The sequence below is a fragment of the Scomber japonicus genome, chromosome 23 (genome assembly GCF_027409825.1).
Source record: "Scomber japonicus isolate fScoJap1 chromosome 23, fScoJap1.pri, whole genome shotgun sequence".
NCBI classification, from domain to species: Eukaryota; Metazoa; Chordata; class Actinopteri; order Scombriformes; family Scombridae; genus Scomber; species Scomber japonicus.
The window spans coordinates 22,208,212-22,233,733 of NC_070600.1; the positions used below are offsets into that span (position 1 = coordinate 22,208,212).

A 25,522-nucleotide genomic window follows, 5' to 3' on the forward strand; every position below is an offset into this window, starting at 1 on the left:
TCCCTCCTTCCTTCCTTCTGTCCGTACTACCTTTCCTCCCTCTCTCCCTTCCTTTCTTTTCTCCCTCTCTCCCTTCCTTCCTTTCTTCCATCATCCCTCCCTTACTTCTTCCCTTCCTTCCTTCTGCCCTTCTCCCTTCCTTCAATCTTTCTTCACTTCCTTCCTTCCTCCTTCTTTCTGTCCATCCTTCCTTTCTTCCATCCTTCTTTTCCTCCCTTCCACCCATCTTCACTCCCTTCCTTCTTCACTTCCTTCCTTCCTCCTTCCCGTTCTTTTCGTCTTTCTTTCCTTCCTTCCTTCTTTCTGCCATCTTACCGTCCTTCCTTCCCTCCTTCTTTTCCTTCTTTCCTTCCTTCCCTCCATATTTTAAATAACCCTAACCCACATCAGATCATATTGTACTACATGTGCCTCTTGAATGTAAATAAGTTTGACCCTCCTGTTTTAAACCTTTACAAGTTTATCGTGTTTAGACGTCCAAACATGGATTTATACTGTATACTGGAGGCAACTCAGGCCTTAAACCTCCCAGCACCGACTACTACGTACTGCACCTTTAAAAAAAAAAGTAGAAAACACTAAAACTTAGAAAACCTTGCTTGTCGCAGCTTTCCCCTTAATCCCACTCAGGTCCACGTCTAGTGTATTTTGGGTGGGGGGAGAGTGGGACGCACCAATTAAATCAATTCGAGCCGACTTTGATCTACTTCCTCTTAAATTGTGCAGAGATTTTTAAACGCCTGAGACACACGCAGGAGAGAGAGAGAGAAGGAGAGAGAGAGAGAGAGAGAGAGAGAGAGAGAGAGAGAGAGAGAGAGAGAGAGAGAGAGAGAGAGAGAGAGAGAGAGAGAGAGAGAGAGAGAGAGAGAGAGAGAGAGAGAGAGAGAGAGGCTCTGCTCCCTCAACAGCAGGGGTGAAAACACTTTGCTTCACTCTCCCTCTTCGCAGTTTCCCTCCCTTCCCCCTTCCTCCTTCTCCTCCTCCTTCTCTCTTTTTCTTGGCGTCATTTTAATTCTTCCTCCATGCAGTGAGGTACAGTAGATATACACAGAGTAGAGAGAGAGAGAGAGAGAGAGAGAGGGGAAAAAGAAAAGACGTCACCTTTTATTTCCAACTCCTTCATACCTGTCGCTCCTTGGCTTGTCTTCTTTCTCTCACTCCTTCCTCCTCCTCCTCCTCCTCCTCCTCCTCTTCCTCCTCTGAAGGTTTTGACAGATAAGAGTATGGGATGTGGAAATTCCTCACCGACCTCCAACAACAACAATAATAACAGCGGCGTCGGCGGCAGCAGCAGCACAGGAGGTGAGAAACTGTGAGTGAAAGAAAGGCAGAAAGAAAGACAGAAAGAAAGAAGGGTGTTTTTGTGCATTTAAACAGATTAAAAAGTCTGTTTTCTCTCTTTTTAAAGTTGTTTTTATAACTTTTTCATGTCTTATAATGCTTTCAAAGACCCTGTCAGTATTGTTTTAAATGCAGGTAAACACAAAATCTAAGAGGAGATGAAGCATAGCCATTTACTATCATCGTTTTCTGTCATTTTACATTATACACCACCGTCTAAATCACCTAAAATGATTAAATGTTTGGTTTTTACATCCTTAGATTACATTTCTTACATGAAATATTGAATGTTTTTGTTAAATTGCTCGACAGCCAGACTGCTTTGAAAACAGCAGGGTGTCTGCAGGTCCTGCAAAGTCATAACAAGCACTGAATTTGGTCTTAGAAGGTGTTTTAAAAAAAGGCTCATAAATTTAAATTTCCCATTTCCTTGCCTGCTGTAGTCAGCTATGATTAGCTATAAATGTTTTGCTGTGGTTATTTATTCCTATCTTTTTAATGCACTGACAGGAGCTGGAGCTTCTGTGTATGCAAATAACATTAAAGTGAATCTTAAATCTTGTTATAGAAGATTGTCTGCAGATGAGATTGCTGTGTCTGAATACATTGAGAGCCACTTAACTGGAGTCATATTCCTTCTATTTAGTCTATAAAGATGATTATAAAACAGGTTTTGTTTAATATTGCATATACACTGTTACAGTTTAAGGTGTTAACTCTTTTATAGTGCACTCATTGAAACACTTGGAAATTCAAAATTGATGCAAAATTGACTTTTTTTGTGACTATTTTCAACATTTTTCATTTTTATGTTGCAAATCAAGGTCAATGAAGTTAACATATATGGTTCCTCACCGGTCCATAGGGTAAAACATTTACCAAAAAGTCTAAATATAAAAAATCAACATGGCTCTACAACCTCACAGAGAAGCATGGGGGGACAGTTTGGATGTTTATGGAAGTTACCAATGAAATTATAAATGGTCAAAGTCTCCAAACTTGAGGTGAACATATATGTAAAAAGTCATGATTTCACCTCTGCTTCCTTCTCATGATGACGTCAGATTGTTCGCACACGCCCACAAACTGCTTTCCATTTAATTATCCTTCGTTGTTAAGGTTGTTCACGTCGTCCACTCGCGTATTTCCGATCAGAAAGACTGCATTACAGTAAAAAGTAATTTTCTGAACTTAACAGACCGTTCCATTATCTGCATTTATCCACGTAGTCATTATATTACAGATAGTCATCTTTTACATCTTTTGATATTTGATTTGCCCATATCACCCAGCTCTAGTTTTAATTTATTTTAGCAGTTTTTAACCCAGCCATGTATAGCAAAGTAATGATTATTATATAAATAGTAGGGCCGATATTTACTTTAAAAATGTAATATCGCGATAAGTATCGGTATCAGCTTTTTATAACCGATGTTTGTTCTGTAGGCTTCAGCATTTCCGAGTCTGCATGAATGCAGCATGGAACGTTTACCAGCGCGCGCCTGATGACGTGTAACAACAACAACAACACCCTAGATTCACGGGTCGCTAACCGTCGCTAACCATGGCTAACCGTTGCTAACCGTCGCTAACAAGTACACAGCGTCCACCGGCATGTACACGAACACACAAACAGAAACCAGGTTTACCTCCTCGTTAGTTGTCATTTTCTCCGTTATGTTTTCCGGCGAGTCTCCTCTGTGACGTCACCGTCAGAGTCCGGTGGGTCCTATCTGGGTGCTGGGTGCTACTCCTGCTGGAGACACAACAGCTGAGAGGAGCAAGTGAGAGGACTTCGTGTAAAGGTCCCGCCTCCAGAAACGGGGACTATGTGTCCTACTGTGCACGGCGGACTGTATTAGCACTTTTTTTCCATAACTTAAGTTGAAGTTGTTCTCTTATTTTGCACAGACAGTGTTTACATGTGGAAAGCCATGTTACATTTATGTTTGCATCCAGTGGGGCATCACAATAAAATTAGGCATAATGTGTTAATTCAACAATAGGAGATATGTTCTGTTGTTATCTAACAGTTTTGGTGTAAAAAGCCTGCATATATCAAAAGTTGGGGAATATCAGATATCGGCAGAAAAGTCAATATCGAGCATCCCTATGAAATAGTGATTTGTATGAAATCCCTCCTACAAGCTGCATGCTGGCCTTAAAATATAGCATTTTTCTTTACAATGCTGATTTCTCACTTCACCTGGTATATTATTTAGTTTTTTGTCTGTTTTTTAATGCTACTTTTACATAATTACTACATATACTTCTTATGCTGTAGGTTGTATTTATGTATGTCGTGTTAATGCAATCAGATGTAGATGACAGCAGCTATAAATGTTTTAATTTCACCGTGAATCAATAGAAAAGTTAATTAACAATTTGTCTTTTTTCTGGTGACTTCAGATCGTGCTGACTCTTCATCAAAAGGGTGAGTTCAATTTTTACAACTACTACAGGTTCTGATGTTAAAACGTGTCATTGTTGTTTGACCTTTCTCTGATGTTTCTCTGTTAGTCTGCAGCAACTGACTTCAATACACGCAGCAGCTTTTAATTTGTGTGTGTGTGTGTGTGTGTGTGTGTGTGTGTGTGTGTGTGTGTGTGTGTGTGTGTGTTGACAGATCAGAGGAGTCTGTGCCAGAAGACGACAAACGGAAGTCAGTCTTTGAGTTTAGTTAATATGAGAGTTTGATATTTATGAGTCATGAATCTCATTTGTGCACGTGTTGTTGGCTGATGCTCAGTTTGTGTGTGTGTGTGTGTGTGTGTGTGTGTGTGTGTGTGTGTAGGAACTATGGTGGCGTCTACGTGGGTTTACCAACAGACCTGAGCAACATCCCTCAAATACAAATAGGACCACTAAGAGGTAAAACCATAGACTGTATATGGAAGAAAGGTAAAACACACAAACACACATTTTTTTGAGTCACTGACTGATCCAAGAACCAAAATTGATGGCGTTAATTAAAAGGCAAAAAAAAACATTTAAAATACAGCCCAAAATCTAAAATCACAGCTTACAATAATAATAATAATAGGTAATAGGTTCGGATTTTTTATTCTGTCTAAACTGAGTTGGTATCTCTCCGAAATAAATAAAATAATTAATTAATAATTGTTGACTAAAGTTCCTCGCTGATTTGTGATGGAGGGATACATTTTGGTAGTATTGTATAAATCTGTTGATGTTACTAAAGATGATCAGAGGAAACTTTAGGTTGTTTTCTTTCTCAGATAGCGGGAGTATTTGTGCTTTTTGGATTCGAACATTGTGGTAACACACTGATTTTAAGGGTCGATCTCCAGCTGTTCTTGTTCTCCTCCAGACTGCCTCGACTTTCTCCTTCATCTACACCCGACACTAATAACTTACAACGACTTATTGTAAATAACTACATGATACTGTATGTGTTTTACTCATATACTGTAGAAAAGAAATGGACGTAACATCCGTGACATCACCCATTGGTGTTTGGACTGCTGCTTGGAAACCAATAGTTTCAAATCTAGGCAGCGCCATCTTGAAAATTCATGCATACCCTGCTTTATCATCAAATATAAAATCAGGGAGGCCAAAATGTCCCAAATGAACATCATACTGCATTGAAGAAGGCTTTAAACTAGCGATTGAGACCATAAACACATTTTGAAAACGTTTACTGAGGTTAGAAATCAAGTGAGAAGTTGGTGAATTCTCCATTGACTTGTATAGAGACGGTCGCCCCCTGGTGGCCTTTTGATAGAATGCAGTTCTAAGTTACTTCCGTGTTGGCTTCATTTCAGAGGACCAGAACTCCCGCCTGGTTTTACTCTGAAACATGTGAGTGAAAAGCTAAAAAACTACTACAAGGATGTATCCGTCTGTATGTTAACTGAGAATTTAATAATTAATACAATTAATTACTATAAAAACATATTATTAAAGAACTATGGGGGGAAACTGTTGTGCTGGGAACACTTCACCCGTGATCTTACTCCAGGTTAGGGAATAAGGACACCGTTTTGGCATTTTCAACTTCTTTTATATGAAACCCTTTTAGCAGCAGGTCAGTACACGCATTGTTCAACACACTGACTCTTTAAGGACCCCAGAAATGTAAACATAGCTGCCCTGTAAACTGCCTGACTCAAAACAGACCCAACTGAAAGGTGCCTGACTAAAATTCTTCCCCTGTTTAAATCAACATTATATTTAACAAATTGACATATTAATATTGTGTATTTGCTTACTCACAAAGGGAATTTATAACATAAAAAAAAAAAAAAGTTATTGATCTTTTCATCTAAAGCTGGCTGAGATGAGAAACGAGAAACAAGATTTTTTATCTTCTTTTTTTCAGTTAAAAACATCTGCTTCTGTTTCCTTTCTGCATTTTCTTGTAAGGCCAGCAACATGACTACGTGAGAGTATATAACACTACATTATCCAATCCCCAATAACACACACACACACACACACACACACACACACACACACACACACACACAACCTCAATTTCCTGTTGAGTCTCCAGGGTCATGAGAGCATGGGAGAGAGAAAACACTGATGATCGCTACACACACTGAGTATCTGTGTTGTTTATTCTTTATCTTTGTGACCTCTAATATATATATATATGTGTGAAGAAAGCACTGTATATATGTATTTTATATTTAATTAGAGCTAAAAGGGCATTTCGATGTGTGTGTGTGTGTGTGTGTGTGTGTGTGTTAATTAATGACACTGTCCTCCACAGATAATGAGAGAGACTCGTCGTCCCTCAGGAAGCCGCTGTGGGAGAACGGCCTCTAATTTTAATGAAGAGCCAGGTCTGTGCTTGCTTTTATGTGTGTGTGTGTGTGTGTGTGTGTGTGTGTGTGTGTGTGTGTGTGTGTGTGTGTATGTGTGCACGTGTCACATCCTCCTCCAGCTTCTCTCATTAATGAGCGCTATGACGTCACGTTTATGTGGGGGTTTTTTTTTTATCATTTTGTGCATAAAGTTTAAACTAACTAGTCTCAAATTGAATTAAATCACTTTGGTAATTTTTGAATCGGTTGCTAGGAAACCAGCGTCCAATAAGAATCAAACATATGTAAACAGGAAGTGACTGATGCTGAACTTTTGACTGATGCTTTAGGTTTGAGTTTGTTTTATTTCTATCTGCATATCAGGAGATATACATTCATTTAATATCTAAATAAGTAATATTCATGTAGTTTACAGCGAGATGAAGTGTCAGATTATGTTAAACTAATTAAATAGACCAACATTATCATCGCTGGAGCCCTGCTAGAATAATTTACATAATATTCACTACTTATGTTGTATTTTGATGTATTTTAAGAAGATTAATATATAAAAAAAGAATCTTACAATGTAAATATAACAGCAGATAATTAGAGTAACTATAATTTCACTGTATATTTATTGAATATTACACTTAACCTAATCAAAAAACACTATTTAGCTCATTATGTCAGAGCTGCAATGATTAATTGATTAATTGCCGACTATTTTGATAATCAATGTCTCACTTTGAATTGTTATTTAAGAAAATATAAGTCCAAATTCTCAGACTCATTAACTACGAAATAAAATCAAAGTTCATTTTTTTTCAAATGATCATAACTAACTGCAGTTATTATGTTGTATGACAGGATAAAATGATAATAAAGCTTTTTTTATTTTTTTAAGTCAGATTCTAGCTTCTTAAACGTGAATATTTCCTGGTTTCTTTAGTCTTTTAATGACAGTAAACTGAATAAAGTTGTGTTGTGGACATTAAAGGACTTCATATTTGGCTTTGAGAGACAGTTACTGACATTTTTGACCAAACAATTAATCGATTAATCAATAAAATTGCTAATACTTGTGCATGTTTTCTACGTACTTAAGTCATGTAATCACTTTTAACCCATTAAATTCTGTCTTAATTCCTGTATATTGATCACTCTGCCTCCAGGTGTGACAGAAGAACGATGAAATGTCCGGAGGGAGTTATTTTGCACGTGAGAAGAAGAAGAAGAAGAAGAAGTTGATGAAGAATAAATCCTCCAGGCGTCCGTCAGGTGCTCGTCATCGCCATCAGGAAGTCTCAAATGGGAAACAACAGCTGAGCATCCAGCAGAGACAATTTTCTCTCTCTCTCTGTTAATAGGATCGACTCCACTTGGTTTAACTGACTGTGGAGTTAAACTGGACTCAAGAGACAGTCTGCCGTTAATAAAGATGAAGATGTGCGAAGAGGCTCCAGATTTTCATCCCAACTGTTGACTCTCACCAGAGGATCCCAATGGGTGAGCTTCACTTGGCCTTTATTGGTTCGCTACAAGAGGCATAGAGTTTATAAAGCAGCCAATAAAATAGTTTTGATACTGTGTGATGTTGTTTGAGTCAGTTTCAGCCATTACTTTAGCCAACAGGACTAACGCTAGCTATCATATAGGGCCCTATGATTTCCGCAATCATGGAATAGCTGATTAAAATAGAATTTAGTTTTAACGCAGAATTTGACATAATTTGACAGAAATGCTGTTTTTGTGTGGAAGAGGAACGGTATGTCTGGGGAAAACTCAGGCGGGGGGGTTCAGGTCCTCTGAAATGAGGCCAACGCGGAAGTAACTTAGAACTGCATTCTATCAAAAGGCCACCAGGGGGCGACCGTCTCTATACAAGTCAATGGAGAATTCACCAACTTCTCACTTGATTTCTAACCTCAGTAAACGTTTTCAAAATGTGTTTATGGTCTCAATCGCTAGTTTAAAGCCTTCTTCAATGCAGTATGATGTTCATTTGGGACATTTTGGCCTCCCTGATTTTATATGTGACGATAAAGCAGGGTATGCATTAGGGCGTGGCTACGTCCTGATTGACAGGTTGATTGACCAATGTCCTCGAGATCCAGCCCTCGCAACCATAGCAACCTCCCTGCTCCGCCCATGGCTCCGCCTCATGCCCATATAAGTAGAATCCATGTTTTTATTTTTCCCAGCATGCACCTGAAATTTTCAAGATGGCGCTGCCTAGATTCGAAACTATTGGCTTCCGAGCAGCAGTCCACAAACCAATGGGTGACGTCACGGATGTTACGTCCATTTCTTTTATACAGTCTGTGGGAAAACTGCATGGAGGGAAGTTTTTGTTAGTAAAATAAGAGTAAAAGGTAAAAAAAACAGGAATCACAAAAATTAAAATGGAAAAAACTGAATGTGGGAAAAAATAAAACAGATTTTATAAGGCCCTAGCTATCGATAACGCTAATAGGCTGCACGCTTCTGCAAAACATGTCAAAACAAAACCAGTGCATGAGAAATACCGTCGAAACGAGCCTGAACTGCTTTAATAAATAAATAAATACATCTGCTGTCAAACCAAATATGGATTAAAACTGTTCCTGAAGTTTGAAGTGAATGATCTGCTGTTGGTTCATTTGTGCTGTTTCAGTAATTACCTCGCTCAGATGGATTCGTAGTGCCTGTAAATGTTTTTTTGTCTTCTTGTCTTACAAAATAAAATGTGTTTTTTTGTTTTTAATTGCTGGAGGAAAAGGAAAATAAAGTCTTTCTTCCCACGAAGCTTCTTCTTCTCTGTTTAAATAGTTTTCTATTAATGTCATGTGATGGTTTTGTGGTAAGAAATGAAACATATTGTCACATTGGAAGATAAATAGGGAACTCCCCTCGATAGTTTTGACAAGTTAAAAGAAAAACAGATGAACCCAAAGACCAGTGGGAGATGTTAATATAGGCCATGTGTGAAAAATCATCATTAACCCTTTATTGGGCAAATAATTATATTTGGTAACTTCTGTAAATATCCCAAAATATCCTTCCTTCTTTCCTTCCCTTCCGCCCTGCCTTCTTTCTCCCCTTCCTCTTTTCCTTTCTCCCTCCCTCGTTCCTTATTTCCTCCGTCCTTCCTTCCTTTCCTTCCTTCCATCTGTCCTTCCTCCCTCCCTCCTTCTCTCCTCCCTTCCTTCTTTCCTTCCTCCGTCCTTCCTTCCTTTCCTTCCTTCCATCTGTTCTTCCTCCCTCCCTCCTTCTCTCCTCCTTTCCTTCCTCCATTCCCCTTTCTTCTTCCTTCCTTCCTTCTTTCCTCCCTTCCTCCCTCCTTCACTCTGTCTTTCCTCCCCCCTACCTTCCTTCTTTCCTCCCTCCTTCCTTCCTTCCTCCCCCCTACCTTCCTTCTTTCCTCCCTCCTTCCTTCCTTCCTTCCTTCCTCCCTTCCTTTCAATGAGTGTCCTATAAAGGGTTAATCAGACAGAAAGAGTTGTGTAAATACTGACGAGACTGATCAGATAAAGGAAAATAAGTATAGTGCTGGGCGGTATGACCAAAAATGTATATCACGGTATTTTTCAAAATAAAAGCGGTTTCACGGTATATGACAGTATTTTTTTTTTTCATGCATAATCAGCTGTTCACAACATCTTATACTAGTTGAGAGAGGAACTACTACTCTGCTGAAGGAGATTGACTGAAGATGGACTATTTTACTGTTTTACTGTCATGATGAGTTAATATTAGTGATATCAGAGCTGCCAACATTCCCGTTTTCCTGGTTTCTCCCGTATTTTAGACTCATCACCCACGGAGATATACAAGTTATATATATATATATATAAAACTTATATATATGGACAATATTTCAGCAGCTGTTTGAGCTATGGATATTATGAACCAAAGATATCTACTCTCATGATATCAGTATAATATCAATATATACCCCAATCCTATATTATTATTATTATTATTATTATATAAGTGTTGAAAGATATACATGAATTTATTAATTACAGATCTAAACATAAATTTTTCATGAACAAACCAAAAAGAAAAGAAAATGCTCTTCAGTTGAAATCAAATCCTTTTATTTTAAAGTTTAGTAAAACATACATAGAAAAGTTCAATCCGCTTATTTGACCCACTTCATAATAACGACAAGTGTTGAGCAGAAGAAAAAAAAAAGTCAACCACAAACTGTCAACGAGAAAGTGCGCAGGTGCATTTATATATGTAGAGCGCAGATGAACTTAAAGTGCGTTGGAATGAACTCTGTGTGTGTGTGTGTGTGTGTGTGTGTGTGTTTCTTTACATACCGAGGTTTGTGTGGTTTGGAGGTCAGACTTGAAGCTGGAGAGGAATGATGTCGTAGTATAAACCTGAAACCTTACAGCATATAAGTGAAGTAACGATGTGTTCACACTGTGAGCAACATGATTAGTGACTCATTTCACTTTTTAATAGAGATTATTTACCAGAGAGCAGAGGAGAAGCTGGGAAGGAAAATTAGGAAGGACATATGGAAGGAAGGTGGGAAGGAAAGAAAAGGAGAAGGAAGGAAAGAATAAAAGTAAGTAAGGAAGAAAACAAAGGAAAGGTTGGAAAAGAAGCCAGGAAGGAAAGATGGAAGGAAGGAAGGAAGGAAAGATGGGTGGAAGGAAGAAAGGAAAAAAAGACAGGAAGGAAAGATGGAAGGAAGGAAGGAAGAAAGGAAAAAAGACAGGAAGGAAAGATGTAAGGAAGAAAGGAAGGAAAGATGAAAGGGAGGAAGGAAGGAAGGTGGGAAGGAAAGAAAATGAGAAGGAAGGAAAGAATAAAAGTAAGGAAGGAAGAAAAAAAGAAAGGAAAGGTTGGAAAAGAAGCCAGGAAGGAAAGATGGAAGGAAGGAAGGAAGGAAGGAAAGAAAGATGGGTGGAAGGAAGGAAAAGAAGACTGGAAGGAAGGGGGAAGGACAGATGGAAGGAAGGAAAGGAAGGAAGGACGGAGGAAATAAGGAACGAGGGAGGGAGAAAGGAAAAGAGGAAGGGAGAGCAGAGGAGTCATTCAAGGGCCACATACAGACCAATTTGATCTCATGTGGGCCGGATCATTAAAAAGATGGAGAGAAGGAAGGAAGGTGAGAAGGAAAGAAAAGGAGAAGGAAGGAAAGACAGGTGGAAGGAAGAAAGAAAAGAAAGGAAAGGTTGGAAAAGAAGCCAGGAAGGAAAGATGGAAGGAAGGAAGGAAAGATAGATCGGTGGAAGGAAGGAAAAGAAGACAGGAAGGAAGGAAGAAAGGAAAAAAAACAGGAAGGAAAGATGGAAGGAAGGAAGGAAAGATAGATCGGTGGAAGGAAGGAAAAGAAGACAGGAAGGAAGGAAGAAAGGAAAAAAAACAGGAAGGAAAGATGGAAGGAAGGAAGGAAAGAAAGAAAGAAAGAAAGGAAGGAAGAAAAGAAGGAAAAGAAGACAGGAAGGAAAGATGGAAGGAAGGAAGAAAGGAAAATTAGGAAGGACATATGGAAGGAAGGTGGGAAGGGAAGTAAGGAAGGAAAAAAGAAAAGAAAGTAAAGATTGGAAAAGAAGCCAAGAAGGAAAGATGGGTGGAAGGAAGAAAAAGAAGACAGGAAGGAAGGAAGGAAGGAAGGAAGGAAAGAAAAAAAGACAGGAAGGAAGGAATGGTCTTTAAAATTTAGAATTTTTCTTTAAAGTGTGGATTTCTCACTTCACCTGGTACATTACTTTAGTTTTTGTCTGTTTTTTTTTAAATGCTACTTTTACATTAAACTTCTTATATTTATTTAACCCTTTATTGGGCAAATAATTATATTTGGTAACTTCTGTAAATATCTCAAAATATCCTTCCTTCCTTTCTTTCCTTCCTCCCTGCCTTCTTTCTTCCCTTCCTCTTTTCCTTTCTCCCTCCCTCGTTCCTTATTTCCTCCGTCCTTCCTTCCTTCCATCTGTCCTTCCTCCCTCCCTCCTTCTCTCCTCCCTTCCTTGTTTCCTTCCTTCCTTCCTTTCCTTCCTCCCTGCCTTCTTTCTTCCCTTCCTCTTTTCCTTTCTCCCTCCCTCGTTCCTTATTTCCTCCATCCTTCCTTCCTCCCTCCCTCCTTCTCTCCTCCCTTCCTTCTTTTCCTTCCTCCCTGCCTTCTTTCTTCCCTTCCTCTTTTCCTTTCTCCCTCCCTCGTTCCTTATTTCCTCCATCCTTCCTTCCTTCCATCTGTCCTTCCTCCCTCCCTCCTTCTCTCCTCCCTTCCTTCTTTCCTTCCTTCCATCTGTTCTTCCTCCCTCCCTCCTTCTCTCCCCTCTTCCTTCCTTCCTTCCTCCATCCCCCTTTCTTCTTCCCTCCCTTCCTCCCTCCCTCCTTCTCTCTTTCTTTCCTCCCCCCTACCTTCCTTCCTTCCTTTCTTCCATCCTTCCATCCTTCCTCCCTTCCTTTCAATGAGTGTCCTATAAAGGGTTAATCCTAGCTAGATGACGGCAGCTATAAATGAGTAGTTTCCAGTATAGAGCCCAAGAATATAAATAGAAACCTGGAAATGTGCACGTCCATATTGACTTCAGGTGTATTTCTACTATTTACCATCGATTTCAGCTTCAACCAAGTAGCTGAAAAATATAAATTAGTGCACTTTCAAGTTTAAGCATCCCTTCAAGCACTTCCAAACTGCCTATTTTTACTCATCAAATCAATATAATGTACATAAGAAGCTGCAGATAGTCAACCTAAACCTTTTTTGCTCACAGTGTGAAAACACAACGAGGCACATTTGCATTGATATAATCTACTGTGGATGAATATGAGGAATGTTAGTTGTAGTGAAAAATGTCCGTTAACGTTCTCCTTCATTCACGCGAAGCCCTGACTTCCTTTTCTGACGATCACTTCCTCTCCTGACGCCAGCTTCCTGTACAGCTGCGACAACTCATCCGCTCGGGGCATTTTCGACTCGGGCGTGGAGGGAATATCAAAGTCCGACGACATTTGAGACTCTGAGAGCTCCTCCTCCTGCTCCTGCTGGTCCTCCTGCTCCTGCTGGTCCTTCTGGCTGTCGCTCTCCATCTCCTGAGACATCGGATCGGTCCTTAAATCTTCTTGTTCCTTCTCCTTCTGCTCGGGTTTGAGGATTAAAGTGTCGGCTAACTCCAAGTCCTGGTTCTGGGAGGAATGATTGGACGTAGAGGCCGACAGGGTGAGGCTGAAGTGTGCGTTGGTTTCTGGGTTTTCTTCTTCGTCGCTGAACAGATCTGGAGTCTGAGAACCGGTCATTTTTGAGGAGGAGGAGGCGGGGCTTGCGGCAGAGCAGCAGGACTGTGATTGGCTGTTGAGGCTGTTCTGGCTGTTCTGGCTGTTCTGGCTGTCCGTCAGCGTCTCCGCGGTGAAGAAGTCGTCCCATTTCGGAGGATTAGAGGAGCTGCAACCTTCAACCTCCATCTTCTTTTTCTCAGCTTCTTTATTCATCTTGCTTTCATTTATCATCGTGGTGTTCACCTCCACCTTCATCTGGTTTGTATCTCCTTTTCCTTCTTCCTCCTCTTCCTCCTTCTCCGCATCATCATCATCACCACCATCCTCCTCTTCATCATTGGACTCGGTGCAGTCCATGTAGTTATGTGCAACAGGCAGCGAGTGTGTGACGGTCAGAGGGAAAGACTCCACCGCAGACACAGGGGGCGCTGTTTTCAAAGGGCTCACTAAAAAAAAGAGAGAGTTAATAGTTTAGTAAATAATAATCAATACATACTTTAGCTTTAAAAAAAAAAGAAGTTAAAATATTCATGCACCAGTTTTTATTTGGGAGTTCAAGCCCATCTTCTTCCTCACCGGCGCCAGGTCCAGCCCGTCAAACAGCCCGTCATCGCTGTCTGAATCTGTAATTACACGTGATGACAACCGTTAGACTGATAAAAGACGTTTGTTCATTTACAAAGCTGATACTGATCAATGAATGATGACGTGGAAATGTCAATCCCCCCCCCCCCCCCCCCCCCGCCCCTCCTCCCTGAAATGTCATCTTCATGATTTAGTGAGTATTAAATATCATTTAGTGCTAAACTGAATTCATTTGTTACCTTTCAGTTGGCTCAAAAACCTGCGTTAAGTGATTTGTTTCTGTCTATTTCTTCTTTCATTCATTAGTTCATCGTGTTTCTGTCCATCTGATGAATGTAAAGTCTAATATTCTCTCTCTTTTAGCTCTGTTTTTGTTCTCCACCAACTCTTGAGGCAAATGATCCAATCCAGCCCACCTTCCTGTGTTCCTTTCCTTATTTCCTGCCTTTTTTTCTTTCTTTCCTTCCTTCCTTCCTTATTTTGTTCCTGTCTTCTTTTCCTTCTTTTCTTCCATCTGTCCTTCCTTACTTCCTTCCATATTTCCGTCCTGTCTTCTTTTCCTACTTCCTTCTTTCCTTCCATCCATCTTTCCTTAATTCCTTCCATGTTTTGTGCCTGTCTTCTTTTCTTCCATCTGTCCTTCCTTACTTCCTATTTCCATCCTGTCTTTTTTTCCTACTTCCTTCTTTCCTTCCTTCTTTTCTTCCCTTTCTTCCATCTTTTCTTCCTGTCTTCTTTTCCTTCCTTCCTTCCTTGCTTCCTTCCATCTTTTTAAAGATCCTTCCTACATCAGATCAGATTGGTCTGTATGTGGCCGTTGAATGAAGATGAGTTTGACTCCTCTGATTTAAATGCTCCACTATGTTCACCAGCTAGTCTCCAGATAACTGGGTCTGTTTGCTTGTTTAATGCTGAGCAGGAAGTGAACAGTAGAAAACGACTCTATGAGAGTAGCTGAGAGTGAACCAAAGCAGTAAAAGTTGCATCAAAACAGCTAAACAATGAGCTGAAACTCACTACTGAACATAAAGCACACACACAGCAGAAGGTTGATCTAGTTTACATGAAGCATCACAGCTACAGATGTGTTACTGAGCAGAGCAGCTGTAGTGTGTGTGTGTGTGTGTGTGTGTGTGTGTGTGTGTGTGTGTGTGTGTGTGTGTGTGTGTGTGTGTGTGTGTGTGTGTGTGTCTCACCGTGTGTAGGTCGCTCCACCATGGTGCGTTTGAGGACTCCCAGAGGTTTGTATATGAACGCTACTTGATCAGACTGATTCCTGCACATCAGATTCAACCTGTTCAAACACACAGAGTCAATGTTACTAATCAATCATTATTGTAATCTATATACATATCACTGATGTAATGTCATTAAATGTTGTATTATGGTTTTTTTAGGGCTGTCAGCGTTAACACGTTAATCGCGATTAGATTAATGTAATCCATAGCGCGTTAATTTTTTTAAATCGTATTTTAATGTTGCAAGCCTTTTTGTCCCTTCTACTCCCCCGTAGACGGCTCCTCTAGCTGTAGCGCTATGCTTTGAAGTGGCCTCCTGCAGTAAACCTACCGCGCTGATGGAAAGTAAGAGAGCTACTGGACTTTTGAACGGCTTGTTTAACTTTAAAACACTTCCAGACGCTTCAGTTGACAAGTCAAAAGTAAAATGCAACCTGTGTCAAACGGAGTTTAACTACCACCGGAGTACGTGGAGTTTGAGTTAGCACCTCCACGCTAAACACCCAGGTGCAGCCAAGCCAGCCTCAGCTCCACCAAAGGACCATTTTGGAGTGTGGGAGTCGCAGCAGAGCCGTGATTGATTCCCAGTTAAGACACTCTGGTAAGAAATGCTTTACATTATGGGCTTAAAACTGCCTTCAAATGTAAAATAACAGGATTTTAAACATGCGATTCAAAACGCGATTAATTGTGATTAACTATGGAAATTCTGCGATTAATCTTGATTTAAAAAATTAATCGTTTGACAGCCCTAATTTTTTTTTAATTTATCAATTGGCCTCAGCACTGTGTAATATTCCTTTAAGGTGAATTTAAGAGCTGCAGCTTACAGTTATATTCTTTATTGATTCATTTGGAGATTATTCTTTAATTGTTTGGTCTATAAAATATCTGAAAACTATGAAAAATGCCTTGTTCAACTTTCTGAAGTCTTTAAACTGCTTGTTTTATTCAACAAGTCGTTCAAACCCCAAAAATATTCACTTTACTATCACTAAAAATAAAGAAAAACAGCAAATCTTCACAACTGAGAAGCTTTAAAAGAAAATGAGTTTAACTTTCTGTCGATCACCTTCACAGTCATATTAACATTATTTGACTTGTTAAAATGGCTAAATACAAATATGAAGCTAAAACTTTTACATCCAATGCTTAAAATGTTGGTTTGCAGATTATTACAGAATCAAAATGAATGAAACTTCACTCACAACTGTGTCACCTCGGTTAATGTGCGACCAAGAGGAATAACACTAGGGTAGATGTTGACCGGCTTCAGGTAGGAGAGGAAGTCTTTAATCTGAAAATGATAAAGTAGATGAGTAGATACAGAAATACTATAATACTATACGTATAAATGTACGTTAAGAAAGTGAAAGCAGTATATAAGAAAAGAAGCAGTCGTTAATTCTCAATAAAAGCTTCAATAAGACACTATGAGATATTAATATGACTTTAGTTTAATAATTGAAATTACCTCCGAGTAAGAGGAATGGAAACTGAAGCAGGCTCTGAAGGAACTGCCTCCTGTTCTGGAGAGAAACAGCAACAAAAAAGGGCAAATTTAACACTCATCCACCAAATTTCAGGAGTCTAAATGAACATTAAAGCTGTTTATCTTGCTGTAATGATTCCTCCTGTTCATACTGACCATTAGAAGATTCATTCATAATGTTTACAATGGAAGTGATGGAGGACTAAACCTACAGTCCTCCTTCTGTGTAAAAACCTAATATGAAGCTTCAGCGTCCAAATGAGTCAAATCTTCATCTTCTATGTTTCAACGTTACAGTGTTTTTAGTAGCAAAGTCTTTTTGTTCCTACACTTCCACCACAGCTCAACAGGAAACACTAAGAGGAGATATGATGCTAAATAGAGTTAAAATGCATGAACAGGAAGATAAAGATACAAACATATAAAGGGTGAAATGATGATAATGAAGTTTTTGCATCAAGAGAACATTAATAAGAGGAGGAAGGAAAGGAGGAAGATGGAAGGAAGGAAGGAGGGATGCTTGCTGCCCGTTAACTGCAATCATCTTCTACTTCACTAACTGATTATGAACCTGCATTTTAAGTGTAATCAGATCTTGGCAGGAGTTTGTTTTTTCCCAATAATCTCTGACATGACTGAACTTGCTCTCACTTTATTATAACGTTGGTTTTCCTCATTCTCTCTCCGAACCACATGGTGGACGGTTTGATGCTGATGATACGAAGAGGAGTCCCGTCAAAGGCTGTGCAGCCACACGGCAGCCTGTTGCCTTGGAAAAACTCTTCATCCTACACACACGAACACACACACACACACACACACACACACACACACACACACACACACACACAGATCATGACTTAATGGATTAATTTAAAAAGGACAATGACACTTTAATCCAAAGCTATGAAGCAGCAGAAGTGTTAAAACATGACTACAAGCTATAATATTGTTAATTAAATAAATGTAACAGGACTCAATCTCGACTTTTTTTTAATTATTAGCATTATTTTTTTATTTCTAGAGCAGCTAGACCAATGTATACAACACCAAAGTATTACTATATAACAGCTGCCTCAGCCAGAATTTTGACCTATCCTATTTTGGCTATCCTAAAATAGTAATAATAATAACTTAACCCTCCTGTTGTGCTCCCGGGTCAAATTGACCCATCTGTTTTGACTCTTCCTTTCTTCTTTCCTTCCCTCCTTTCCTTCCTTCCTTCCTTCCTCCTTTCCTTCCTTCCCTCCTTCTTTCCTCCTTTCCTTCCTTCCCCTCTTCCCTCCTTTCCTTCCTTCCTTCCTCCTTTCCTTACTTCCCTTCTTTCCTCCTTTCCTTACTTCCCTTCTTCCCTCCTTTCCTTCCTTCCTTCCTCCTTTCCTTCCTTCCTTCCTCCCTTCTTCCTTCCTTCCTTCTTTCCTTTCTTCCTTCCTTCCTCCCTCCTTTCCTTCCTTCCTTCCTTCATCCTTCCTTCCCTTCTTCTTTCCTCCTTTCCTTCCTTCCCTTCTTCCCTTCCCTTCTTCTTTCCTCCTTTCCTTCCTTCCCTTCTTCCCTTCTTCCTTCCTTTCTTCCTCCTTTTTTCCTTCCTCCATCTCCCTTTCTTCCTTCCCTCCTTCCTCCCTCCCTCCCTCCCTCCCTCCTTTCCTTCCTTCTTCCTCCCTTCCTTGACTCGAACACAACAGGAGGGTTAAATATTATTATTTAAGCTATACAGTAACACACAGTAGGATTTCTTTGTTTTAGGTTGATGTTATGAACTCTAACAGGAATAAGTCTAAAACATACCAGCAGTGGATGTGAGATTGCAGGAATAGTAACTGAAAATATCTCTTTTCTTACTAATTCAAGCTTGCAGAATAGAAATCTTGACTCTTACTTGCAAAAGGTTTTATTGCACCTGCACTCATCAACTCCAGTAAAATGTGTGCTGCATACTAAACACAGATGTTTTCATCCTCGGTCGATCCACGTCCAGTATGTGAATTAAGCTTCTGAATGAATAACAGATTCTTCTTTTTTTACATCTGGCTCTGAATAACTTGAAATAGACCCTGAATATACTATGTGGCTGTCTTCGAAACCTACTTACTTCTTACTACACACTTCTATACTACATACTATATACTTCCATCCTACACACTACACACTAAAGGACCAGTTAGTAAGCAGACCGTTCACACTGTAGTAAACTACACGATTACCCACAATGCATTTCATTCCTACCCGAGCTGAAATCATCAGGCTGAAGCTGATTTCATTTTAGCTCTAACTCTGTAAATAAACCACTTTATCCACATTTCTAACCTTTTTAGGAAGAAAGTAAAGTAGCCCTTTAGATCCATAATGTGACGCTAATGTGTCCGAATAACACCTGTTTAAAGTTTTGTTCCTGAGAATTCGGAGACGCTCAAGTTAGCCGTAGCGAGTAACACACTTCCTGTCATTTTCACAAAAATAAAACACCTGTTGCCTTTTATTATTAAGAAAACCATAACGATAGAATTCGTGCTTTTATTTTGAAAACAGGAAGCGAACGTACCCTCTCTGTAGCTACCTGTGACATTTGTATTTTGGGGTTTTTTTTCAGAAGTTGCATTGCATCTTGGGTAATGTGAGTGTGAGTAGTAGCGTTGCATCTTGGGTAATGTGAGTGTGAGTAGTAGCGTTGCATCTTGGGTAATGTGAGTGTGAGTAGTCAGCTCTTGATGCATACTCTGCATTTCTGGAGAATCTAGTAAACCATCCAGGAACTGCTCACATACTCTAAATCACATACTACACAGTTGAAACACACTACATACTTCAAATGACATCAGAGTTAGTACGAGTAGTAGGAAAGTATTCGGTTCCGAACAGACCCTGTGTGTGTATGTGTGTGTGTGTGTGAGAGATGTAAAGCGGGACCTTAGGATGTCGACAGGCATGGATTTGTGTCCTGCGATCGGTCGTCACGTAGCTCAGGATCTCAGGCATCTTCTTGAACATCTCCAGACTCCTGACGTGAATCTGAGAGAACAATTAAATATGTGAACATTAAAGCAGGAGATCTTTACGCAAAACTGTATGAATGTGTGTATATGGACATGTGTATTTGTGTTACCTGTGTGTTGAACGTCTCTCCCAGGTTGGTGAACAGGTATTCGTATCCATACGCAGCTTTACAGTTGAGCCAAACGACATGATACGGACTCTGACTGATCCAGTTTCCTATCAGCTCTGAGATACCATTCAGACACATCTCCTGCACACACACACACACACACACACACACACACACACACACACACACACACACACACACACACACACACACACACACAGTAAATAAAATGGTTCAAACACATTAAAATAACAGAAAACATGACACATTCTTAGCATATTTATAGCTTTTGTCTACAAACAGGTGATTTGTACTTCTGTGATCTTTGTATGATTTTATATTAGAGCTGCAACAAATGATGATTTTCTTGAATAAGTGATAAATTGTGAAAAATGCTCATCACAGTTTCCCTAAATCTCATAGTAACGTCTTCAAATGTCCTGAAGCTGAAACCAGAATTGTGGCCTTTTTCCTTTAAAAAAACGACTCAATTGATTAGCTCTATTGTTCTCATATAATTTACACTTCCATGACTTTGGCTGTATTCAGAACAAATCATGCAACACAATCAAGTACAAAGACTTTAAGAGGAGGAGGAGGAGGAGGAGGAGGAGGAGGAGAGGACATTTCTGTTTGTTTGATAATGTTAAAAGTAAAATTAGACTCTGCTGTCGGCCTCACGACTCAGAGAGAGGGAGGGAGGGAGAGCGAGAGAGAGAGAGAGAGAGAGAGAGAGAGAGAGAGCGAGAGAGAGAGAGAGAGAGAGAGAGAGAGAGAGAGAGAGAGAGAGAGAGAGAGAGAGAAGCTGTGAAGAGAAAGCAGATGAATCAGATCAATAAAACATTACTTTCTGATTGTTTCACAGCGGTTACCTTCTAGAAGATAAATAAACACACACACACACACACACACACACACACACACACACACACACACACACACACACACACACACACACACACACACACACACACACACACACACACACACACACACACACACACACACACACACACACACACGCGCCTCCGCTGAGCCCTGTAGATGTCCGTCACACTGCCTGGTTTGATCTGAATACAACCTTCATACTTCCACCTCTCAGTTTATTGTCAGCACAAAGTATTTGACCTGTGTTGCTTTTGCTTGACAAACAGGTAGTGAAACGTGTGCGACTATTTTCCCAAAACTTTCATATTTTCATCACTATTCACTGTTTCACTGCCATCCGTTCCCATCCTTAAAAAAAAAAAAAAAAAAAAAAACTTACCCGAGTAGGAATTTGGTAGTATCGTGGATCGTAGAAGGTGGAGTCCAGGTAAACAGTCTGTATATCCTTCACTCTGTGTGTGAAACATGAAACAACAACACAATTAACAAATATGAAAGATTGAACCCTCCTGTTGTCCTCGAGTCAAGGAAGGAAGGGAGGGAGGGAGGAAGAAGGAAGGGAGAAGGAAGGAAAGGAGGGAGGGAGGAAGAAGGGAGGGAGGGAGGAAGGAAGGAAGGAAGAAAAAAAGGAAGGAAGGAAGGAAGAAGGAAGGGAGGGAGGACAGACAAAAGAAGGAAGGAAGGAAGGAAGGAGAAAGATAAAAGAGGAAGAAGGACAGAGGAAAGAAGGAAGAGAGAAAGGTAGAGGGGAGGGAAGAAAGAGGGAGGGAGGAAGGAAGGAAGGAAGGAAGAAGGAGAGAAGAAAAGAAGGAAGGAAGGAAGGAGGGAGAAAGGAAGGAAGGAAGAAAGGGGGATGGAGGAAGGAAAGAAGGAAGGGAGGAAAGAGAGAGGAAGGAAAGAAAGAGAGAAGGAGGAAGGACAGACAGAAGGAAAGAAGGAAGGAAGGAAGGAACAGTCAAAACAGACGGGGTCAATTTGAGCCGGGAAGACGACAGGAAGGTTAAAGAGACAAAGCGAAGCAGCTGCAGTGAAAGTGAAAGGTACTGAGCTCATTCAAATACAGTAAATTTCATTACTTAACTGATTTACTTCTACATTGTTTAAGTTACATCTTTTAAATCTGCTGGATACACTTGAGAAAACGGAAAATGTGTGTGTTAACTTCTTAAAGCTTCAAATCTCTGACTTTTTTTTTTTTGAAGAGACGATCGAACTCCTAAACATTTGAGTTGAGAGACAGGAAACAGCGTCTACGTTCATTAGCAACCCGACCTGCTGCCAGAGTGCAGGTGTTCGATTCTCGATGCGTCTCCGACAGCAAACCTGAAGTCTCCTGTATACAACACGTTTCCATGGGAACCCTCAAACAGAAACCTGCAACACAGACACACAGTTTTCCATCAGATGTTTTAAAATCCACCACAGATATATAAAACCTTTTTTTCTATATTGTATGAGTGTAACTAACCATCAATTAGTCGTTATATCGCTATAATAACATGCAGAACAATATCAATCACTGTCTCCTAAAGCCAAAGATTTAACCTCAAATGTCTTATTTTGTCCTGACCAACAGGCCACAACCCAAAGATATTCAGTTTACTAAAGAAACCAAAAAAATATTCACATTTGAGAAGCTGGAACGAGAGAATTTGGACATTTATTTTAAATTAAAAATGACTCAAAACAATTAATTACCACTCAGCTTATTGTTGCAGGACTAATATATTGTGTATTGTGTATGAACATTTTAAAATCCAGGTTAAAAACACTTCTCTTCTCCTGTGCTTACGATTGAACTTTTTTAAAGCACTTTAAATTTTAATCTTTTATTTGCACTCTATATCCTTTTAATGATTTTAAAACAAATCAAATCATTATTTTATGCTACAATCGTATATTTAATGCTCTTTAATTCCTATTTTTCTGCACTTTGTTTTTATTTTTTATATTTTTATAACTATTAGTTAGGTTGGAGGGTTTGTGCTATATAAATAAATCTGCCTTATCTTGCCTTGTATTTCTCCTTGCAAACCTCTCATGGTCTTTAAACTACTTTACTAGTTGAGGAGTACCATTAATGTGTAGTACTGCACACTGAGGCCACGTTAACATGTTAAAATTTGAATTGGAGTCCATTTACTTACAGGTAAAACGAAAGGAGGGATTCAAGCTCTGGATATTTTATTCATTTATTTTAAATCATTATTACTTTTCTTGCATGTTGTGTTGTTGCAAAGACTTACATCACAGAGCCGGGACAGTGGCCTGCAGGGAGCAACGTGACCACAAGATCTTCTTTCTGTCAAACAAACAACAGACAAGATGGGTAAAAAAAAAAGGACACATGATTATTAAACTGATGAGCTGAATTTACATATCTGTCTGGGCTGGAAATCATCTTTTCTTTTCTTTTTGTTTTTACCTCTCCTGATGCCTCATCCACCAGAGAAATCTGAGTTGGGCTCTCCAGCTCCAGAGGAACCTAAAATAGATCATTTATCAGGAGACAAAGACATAATGAGTGCAATCTACAGAGAAAAGAGACACAGCTTTCAATTACCAGAGCACAAAGCAACTGTAAGACATGATGGCTTTTTAATAAAGGCCAAAAATGACTCTGGAAATCAACTGAAGTTAATATAAATGAGTCAAGTAAAGTAGTGGACACACCAAAACAAACTCCTCAAATCCTCCTAACACTGTACAGCAATATTAAATGATATATAAATATCCAGAGGTTTCATGAATGTCTTTCACAGCAGATATTTTGACATGTTTTGTCCACAAGTCACATGTCAAAGTAGGAAAAGCAGTTAATAACATTTAACTACAGCTGAATCACACTTTATTTCATCTAAATGTATGACTCTGGATATTATATTAGTAAGTTTGCTGTTATGACTGTCTGCTATACTCTAAAAATGACAGTAATACATTCGACTTACGATGTATTCCTCCCAGAAAGCATATTTGGGATTGCTCAGCAGAAGTTCTTTGGTCACGAAGGAGCAGTACAGCCTGACCATGCGACTGAAACCAAAAGAGAATACAATATTAATCCAGCAGAGACAAAGTTAACAATATATTAGTATTACTGATATATATATATATTTGTCTATCTCCTATTTAAAATCATGGCTTTTACCAGAAATGGAGAAATTTATAATTATTTATTTGTCTAGTTGTAATCTTTGTTCAGGTCTCCAATTCAGGATACACCAAATTCAATAAGTTATAAATGTTTTACTTTATTATTATAGTATTTTACTTTCTGTATATGTTTCCCAAAGTATTCTTTTTAATACTTACAGTGTGACTTAAAGCATTTATGGAAATGTGCCATGAGTATTATTTTTATCATCAAAACTGTTTTAATCTAATAGTTTGCAAACCAGTTGTATCTAGTGTCCTCCCTCAGTACCAGTGACAATAAGAACAGATTAGTCTGTGCCAGACAGGAAAATTACAGCTTCATCTTAAATAATAGGTTCACAACATTTTAAGTATGTCTTAAAACAGCAGTGAGTCAGGTGTGCATGAACAATGAAATGCATTTTCCTCACTGTAATCATTCCTCCTGTTCATACTAGATATTAGAAGATCCCCATCACACAGTTATTCAGTGATAAAATGTATTTTAATGTTGATGTGAAGCTTATATTCATCTCCAGCAGTGTGAGTTAGTCACATCAAGTGATATCTGACACATTTACAGTCTTTATAGCATCAGATCTCCTCTTGGTGTTTCCTGTTGAGCTGTGGTGGAAGTATAGTAACAAAAAGAGGAACTTTACTACTATAATACTACTGCAATACTACTATAATACTACTATAATACTACTGCAATACTACAGCAATACCACTGTAATACTACTGCAATAATACTACTATAATACTACTGCAATAATACTATAATACTACTGCAATACTACTATAATACTACTGCAATACTACTGCAATACTACTACTATAATACTACTGCAATACTACTGCAATACTACTACTATAATACTACTGCAATACTACTATAATACTACTGCAATACTAAAGCAATACTAATAGAAGACTTGATTTGACTCATTTGGATGCTGAAGCTTCATATTAGCTTCAGATCAACTTTTAAATACATTTTTAAACAGAAGGAGGACTGTGGATTTAGTCCTCCATCACTTCCATTGTAAACATTATGAAGGATCTTCTAATGGTCAGTATGAACAGGAGGAATCATTACAACTATCTTCTACCTGAACTGCAGTTTTCTCTTCAGTATTGGTCCCTTCAGTCCTTTCATGTGATCTGTTAAAAGCAATAACATAGACAAACCCAAAGTCATTACCTGTTGCTAGAAGGCTTTTTATGACTGGTAAACATCACATTCCTAAAATATATATAAACAAGCTCACCTTTGTGACAGTGAGAGAGGAAATATGCCCTGGCATGTAAGTTCTCTCTGTCGAACCGGTCCACAGAGATAGTAAGATACTCCTTCATCCGACCTGCAAATGAACTCATCTTACAGCTTGTCTTTCTTCGTATCTGAGGTACATAAGTCACAAAAACAATGAACTAAGAGGAAGCATATTTTGATAACATCATTAGCGTTGTGATTATCCCGCCCTCCTCTTCTTCTTCTTCTGGGTTCGTTTTGACGGTAGTTGATGTGCACTCATCGCCCTCTGCTGTCAATAAATAAATAAAGTATTCTTCCGGGGTTTTTTGACGATTAGAATGTAATATAAAAATATACAATATAATAAATACCACTTTTATTCAAATGTAAGCTTCATAATACTAACTATAATACAATATAAATTGTAATTTTCTTTAATTTTTCCGCTGCCAATTTTCTGCAGTGTCAGTTGGCGCCATCTAACGG

At 39.1% G+C, this 25,522-nt stretch overlaps 1 protein-coding gene across 1 annotated transcript; it reads right to left on the reverse strand.

Moving 5' to 3' along the window:
* Positions 1–2,997: 2,997 nt before the first annotated feature.
* On the reverse strand, positions 2,998–25,158 carry dclre1c (DNA cross-link repair 1C, PSO2 homolog (S. cerevisiae)). The gene is made up of 17 exons (XM_053313801.1): positions 25,050–25,158; positions 24,891–24,942; positions 23,592–23,676; positions 23,069–23,128; positions 22,890–22,945; positions 21,916–22,017; positions 21,023–21,095; positions 19,756–19,896; positions 19,560–19,661; positions 17,307–17,443; positions 16,638–16,692; positions 16,372–16,460; positions 15,122–15,219; positions 13,877–13,963; positions 13,641–13,786; positions 12,946–13,610; positions 2,998–3,094 (listed from the first exon to the last, which is right to left on the reverse strand). Exons 1-17 carry the CDS (start codon positions 25,156–25,158, stop codon positions 2,998–3,000), a joined length of 2,154 nt encoding a protein of 717 aa, XP_053169776.1.
* Between the last annotated feature and the right edge of the window lie 364 nt (positions 25,159–25,522).